Raw genomic sequence first — 6,005 nt, forward strand, 5'->3', positions numbered from 1 at the left:
AGTGGACCCTGAGCAGAGGAACCAGCTAAGCCATGCCTGGTCTCCTGAACTACAGAAACTGGGAGACGATAAATGTCTGTCGTTTCAAGTTGATGAGTTTGTGGTCATTTGTTACATAGCAGTAGCCGACTAATAGACACCTTACTACAGAGTAAGATAGGCTTACTGTTCCTTACATGGTGAGAACAGACAGGCTCATAGACACTGATAAATCACATCACCCACTCCTGAAACCACAGGCACCTACAGTCACACACATGTTGTTACATCACAAATATCCTGACCTGTAAACAACCACACCACCCACCCCTATGTTATTACACAGACTGTCACACATGCATACCACCCCAGTGACAGACACAAACACAGGCGCACACACAGATACATGTGTGGACACATTAGCCCCTATACAGCAATGTGCACAAATACACCAACCCATGGTCACCCCCCCACCCCAGGTCTACAAGTCATTTTCATTGTCAGATACAGCACCACAGGGTCCCACGAGTATAGAGTTATTTAGACACATACACCAGAACACTCAGAATCTCACAGTTGCAGAGATACCCCAACTCCAGGACACATGCCTTCCTGGGGGTCCCCTTCTCTGAGATGCAGGTGGTGGGAGGAAGTGGGCTTGGCAGGGTTCTACTTTAAGCCCCCTCAGATCCTGCTGATGGTGAGACCAGCCACCTGCCACTGGATGGGGCCCCAGGCACCCACCCCCAGCACCCTAGACACCTGTCCAGGGCTCAGTGGTGATGTGCTATGCCAATCTGTCTGTGGGCTGTGTCCAGGAAGGCCCCCCATTTTCATGGCAGGCAGTACCCAAGTTGTTCTGTGGCCATCAGCCAGTTCTGGGTCTCCCCTGCCTGCACCTCAGGCCCACGCTGTGAGATGAGTGGGGTTCCGGGCTGGTAGGGCTCTGCTGCAGGCCCTGTGGTTATTGCCTGGTGGCCCTGAGGCCCATCCTGCAAGCCACCCCCCCCCCACAAGCTGTGAGGACAGAAGTGTGAGGGGTGGTCTGGGAGCTGGGGTAGGGAGCACAGGCCAGAGGTCATGAGGGATGGAAGTAGGATGGGTGAGTGTATGTTAAACACCAAATAAGAGAAAACAAAATCTGAGGCCCGTGTGCATTTCAACTCCTGCCTGCCGGCAAGGTCACAGTGATCTAATGGGTGGGGGCAGCACAGGTCTGGCTGGGGACACGCAAGGGAGTGGTAAAGACATGGGGGTCCTGGGCGAAACGGAGACAGATGGAGAAAGGAAAACCCAGTGTCCTTGATCCCACAGGGACAGACAGCTTCCCTGTTTTCCCATGTGCAGATCAAGGGGGTCACTTCTAGCACTTGGCTTTGGGAGTACAGACAGGAGGGTGGGGTAAAGAGATGAAGGGGAAGGCAGAGTGATACGAGAGGGCTGGGTTGGAGCCCCAGACCTGCAGGGCTCCCCAGGGCCTCGGTGTCCCCATCGGGGTTGTTGGACGATGGCAGAGAAGTGGAAGTGATGAGAGAAGGGAAGGAAGAGAAGAGGAGGAGGGGAAAGAAGAGGAGAGGAAGAGAAGGCAGTGGCTACAGGGTGATGTGGGAGAGGCAAGGGGCCAGAACAGGGGCCAGGACAGGGGCTGGCTGCAGGCGGGCATCCCAGGCTCACATGAGGATGCATTTGCCCTTGATGCGGTCTGTCCTCTTCTGTTTGCTGGAGCGCTTGCCATCGATGTTGAGGCTCATGTTTCGGCGTGTCTCCAGTGTGAGCAGCTCCTGGAAGAGCTCCTTGACATTGTAGTTCATCTTGGCTGATGTCTCCATGAAGGCGCACTTCCACTCCTGGGCCACAGCCTGGGCCTCGCGGGTGTCCACCTCGCGCTGCGTCTCATCACACTTGTTGCCCACCAGCATGACCGGAATGTCCTCCACACTGCCCTTGATCTGCACGATAAGCTGGTAGATGGGCCCCAGCTCCTCCAGCGACTGCTTGCTGGTGACGGAGAAGACCAAGATAAAAGCATGGCCCTTGGAGATGGATAGCCGCTGCATGGCTGGAAACTGGTGGCTGCCTGTGGTGTCAGTGATCTGCAGTGTGCACACGCTCTTGTCACAGCTAATCACCTGCCGGTAGGTGTCCTCGATGGTGGGGATGTAGGTGTCTCGAAATGTGCCCTTCACGAAGCGCAGCACCAGCGAGCTCTTGCCCACGCCACCAGCACCAAACACCACCACCCGGTAGTCATTACTCTGCTCAGGCATCTTCTACACCAGGGGTGGGGGTCAGAGCTGGGAGGGCTTGTGCCAGCTGCCAGGACCCCAGGCTGACCCTGTACAGAGAGGAGTGTCAGATACAAAAGGCCACCCAGCTAGGAAGGAACAGCCCTGGGCCTAGCGGCAGGAGAGGTGGCTTCTCAGAGGAGGTGGCATTTCTCCTGTGTCCTGGGAAGGCCCTTCTGGTTGATTTGGCTGACTTTGCAATTCTGCCCTGCATGCAGGCTCAGAGCCAGACCCTTTTGCTGGTTTCCCTTTCAACAAAATCTGGGGCCTAAGCTCCTTCCCAGAGGACTCCGGGCTGCAAGAATTGTGAAGGTGACTCCTTCTCCCACATGCATGCTCCCCCAGCCGCCCGCCAGGTTGCATGGGCTTCTTCCTCTCTCCCTAGCTTGGCTTGGGCTCCTGAAAGCCAGCAGGCCTGGCTCTGTGACCTGGGCAAGATGCTCAGCCTCAGTTCCCCCCCCACTGCAGAGTGGGCGACATGGTGCCTCTCTCCAAAAATTACAGGTTTCTTGCTTCCCCCTTAGTCCAGAGGCTCCTTAACTTTGTGGCAACCACTTGATGGAGCATCTTTAAAATGCAGCTGGCAAGGCTTCAGCCTGGAAATGATTAATCAGTGGCCCTGGGCACCCACATTTTAAAGCCATTCTCCGGCCCTCATTCCATAAGCTTGATCTTAATGTTGGAGATCCCAGAACCCCAAAGTGCAAATCATGACACTGATTTCCCATAGCAGTCCTGAGAGGCAGGGATGCACAGCCCAGACTGGAGATGAGAAAGTTAAAACTGAGGCCACAGAGAAAAATACCTACTCTCTAAACTCTGCACCCAGATCACGGTCTGCCCTTCCTGGCCTCCCATTCAGGTTCAATATATCCATATCCACAGGCACAGAGCTTCCCCAGGAGGGGGTCCTCTTATCCTTTCTCCCTCTCCTGAGCTCAGAGAAGTCCAGTGGCCTTGGGAGTTCACACAGCATAGCAATTCTTGCAATGTTAGAGGTAGAGAAGGAGCCATGGGTTGGGGGTGGGAGCCAGGGGTCCTTATTTATAGAGAGCAGGAAAGACCCCATCCCTTTCTCCTTTCTAGTTGTCTCTAAGCATGGGTGTTGGACTATAGTGAGAAGAGACACATAGGATCACAACTCAGCCAAGTTACTTCACTTAAGAGTGCGTGTGTGTGTGTGTGTGTGTGTGTGTCTGTCTGTCTGCCTAAGACCTGATGATGTGGGCCCGATTGGTGTCCTTGAGCCTCAGTTTTCTTTGTGAAACTCAATCAGTTGTAGTACCCACTCCCTGAAGTTGCTGGGAAGAAAGTGTACTAAGCTGGAGAAAGCCCTTAGGCAGGTGGTTGGCATGAGACAGCCCTCTATAAGGATGGACAATCAGGATTGTTGATCAGGGGGCCTCAGATTGTAAAGCCCTTGGCCTGTTGTGGGCCGGGGAAGCACATTCTGAATGATCAGAGGTATTAGGTTTATCAGAAAGATATACAATAAAAGTAACAGCAGCATATACTCCACAAATTATGTGCCAGCCAAACTTCCAGGAGCTTTAGTAGCACTAACTCATGATTGACTGCTAGGCATATTAGTGACATGGTGACATGCATGGCAGTGGTCCACATGAGAGGACACTGGGTGGGGGGCTGGTAAGGGGTGCCAATCAGCTCTACAGTCACTGCCCTTTCTGGGTGGGTGCCCTGAGGAATGGACACATAATGTGTAGCCAGGCACAGCCACAACTGGCCTGGGGATCCGCGGTAGCCAATGACAGTTCTACTGCCCCAGACCCATCCCTGTCTTTGCTCAGGGTACAGGCCCCCTGGAAGGGCTCCAGGGCAGCCAACAGGGGTGTCCTTCAGGAGGGACCCCTCTGGGGCCTGGGATCCCTGACTAGGAGCCCCATTCAGTCACCCCAGTTGATGCCAGGCGTTCATCTAGTGCCTTTTGAATACCACCCTCACCTCCTGCAGGGCAGGGGTTGGGAAAGAAGATCTCAGGCACTTAGGGTCAGAGAGGGAGGCACTGGCTAAAGGTCACAGAGCAGGTAGGTGGCAGAGCAGAGCAGGATTTAAACTAGCCATGGTTGGCCCCACAGGCAGGGGTTCCTCCTCCCCCTGTGCAAAGCAGCCCACCCTGAGACTCCACTGTAGGGAATCAGCCCAGCCCTAGGTGTCCAGAGCCCAAGTGGAGAACTTGCAACGACCTTAGGTGCAAAAAAGCAGGTCAGGCCCAAGGGAGGGCCTGAGGAGGGTGCTCGCCCAAATTGGGGTGGGGGTAGGATCTGACCAGAACTAATGAGGAGCTTGATGAGAGAGGGCCTGCTCTAGGGGGCAGAGAGAGGAGACACTCAAGGGAGCAAGCTCAGGGTCTCCCCTTGGCCAAGGAGGATCTAAGTAGTAGGGGAGGGGGCCACACTAGCATGGGGCTGAGTGACACACGGCTTGACGGAGATGGCGGGAGGGCTGAGCGGGCAGTGGTGGGGTGAGAAAGGCCCATGGCCCAAGTGGCTCCCCGTGGAACGACCAACCCAGACAGCGGGGCTTAAGCGAGATGGAGAGGGGCTGGCTTGGCCGCGGGGGCGCCTTGTGGGTAGCGTGGGGGAGGGGAGGACGCAGAGTAGGAGCTGTCCAAGGTGGGAGCGAAGGCCGGCGGGGCCAGGGACTGGGGAGGGGCTCCAGTGCAGGGCCCGCCGGGAGGAGGGCCTGGCCGCTGAGGCTGGCTAGGAGGGTGGGGCTCGGACAAAGGAGAGGCGCGTAAGGAAGGGCCCCGCAAGCTGGGCGAGTGGGATGCTGCAGGCCCGTACCCTGGACTTCTCCCCCGCTGCCTACCTGGGCGCTCGTCCCTGCGGCCCCGCCGCGGCTGCTGCTGGCCCTCTCCGTGTCTGCTCCGGCGCCACCGCCCCCCGCGCTCCCGCCGCTGCCGCCGCCGTCCGCCTGAGCCGCCGCCGTGCCTGCGCCGTCCCCGCCCGCCCGCTGGGCGCCGCGCTCCGCCCCTCCCCGGGGACCCGCGCCCCCGGCCAAGGTCACGACCGCCCCGATCTCCGCCGCCCGCGCGCGCAGTCCCGCCCAGACCCCCACCCCGCCTCCCTATCCCTGTGAGCTTACAGCCCCTCCGGGACTCCAGCCCGCGCCCACGAGCTTCTGCTGGTCCCCGGGGAGGTCGCTAGGGCGCAGGGACGCAGATGGGGTGGGGTCTGCTCTTTCCGGAGCCCCGAGTGGCAGCCTGCGCGCCCAGGGTTACCCCGAAAACTAGGTGATGGGCAAGAAGGAGACAGAGTCGAAGTCACCCCAGAGACAAAAGAAGAGGCGTTGGCAGAACTGCAGATAAGGGGGCTGGGAGAGTAGAATGGGTCACCCTGGGGTTGGTGGGGGGTCGTGGTCCAGCTCAGGAACCCGCCCCAGACAAGACACGTTGGTGGAATAAAATATCAATCAACCAATAAATACTATATAATTTTATTTTTCTTATTTTTTTATTTTAAATAATTAATTTATTTATTTGTTTAATTAATTAATTTATTTGTTTAGAGAGAGGGGAAAGGAGAAAGAAAGGGAGAGAAAGATCACTGTGTGGTTGCCTCTCACTCGCACCCCCTAACTGGGGACCTGATGTGCAACCTAGTTATGTGCCCTGACAGGGAATCGAACCAGCGACACTTGGCTCACATGCCGATGCTCAATCCATTGAGCCACAGCAGCCAGGGCAAATACTATATAATTTTATTAACCAACATCATCCCA

At 56.5% G+C, this 6,005-nt stretch overlaps 1 protein-coding gene across 1 annotated transcript; it reads right to left on the reverse strand.

Annotated features, from left to right (window-relative positions):
- Positions 1-450: 450 nt before the first annotated feature.
- DIRAS1 (DIRAS family GTPase 1) lies at positions 451-5,171 on the reverse strand. Its single transcript, XM_090288605.1, has 2 exons — positions 5,094-5,171; positions 451-2,314 (listed from the first exon to the last, which is right to left on the reverse strand). Exon 2 carries the CDS (start codon positions 2,244-2,246, stop codon positions 1,650-1,652), a length of 597 nt encoding a protein of 198 aa, XP_090144731.1. The 5' UTR covers positions 2,247-2,314; positions 5,094-5,171; the 3' UTR covers positions 451-1,649.
- Positions 5,172-6,005: the final 834 nt, after the last annotated feature.

Source organism: Furipterus horrens, unplaced genomic scaffold, assembly GCF_987537825.1.
Source record: "Furipterus horrens unplaced genomic scaffold, mFurHor1.1.pri manual_scaffold_10, whole genome shotgun sequence".
Lineage (NCBI taxonomy): Eukaryota > Metazoa > Chordata > Mammalia > Chiroptera > Furipteridae > Furipterus > Furipterus horrens.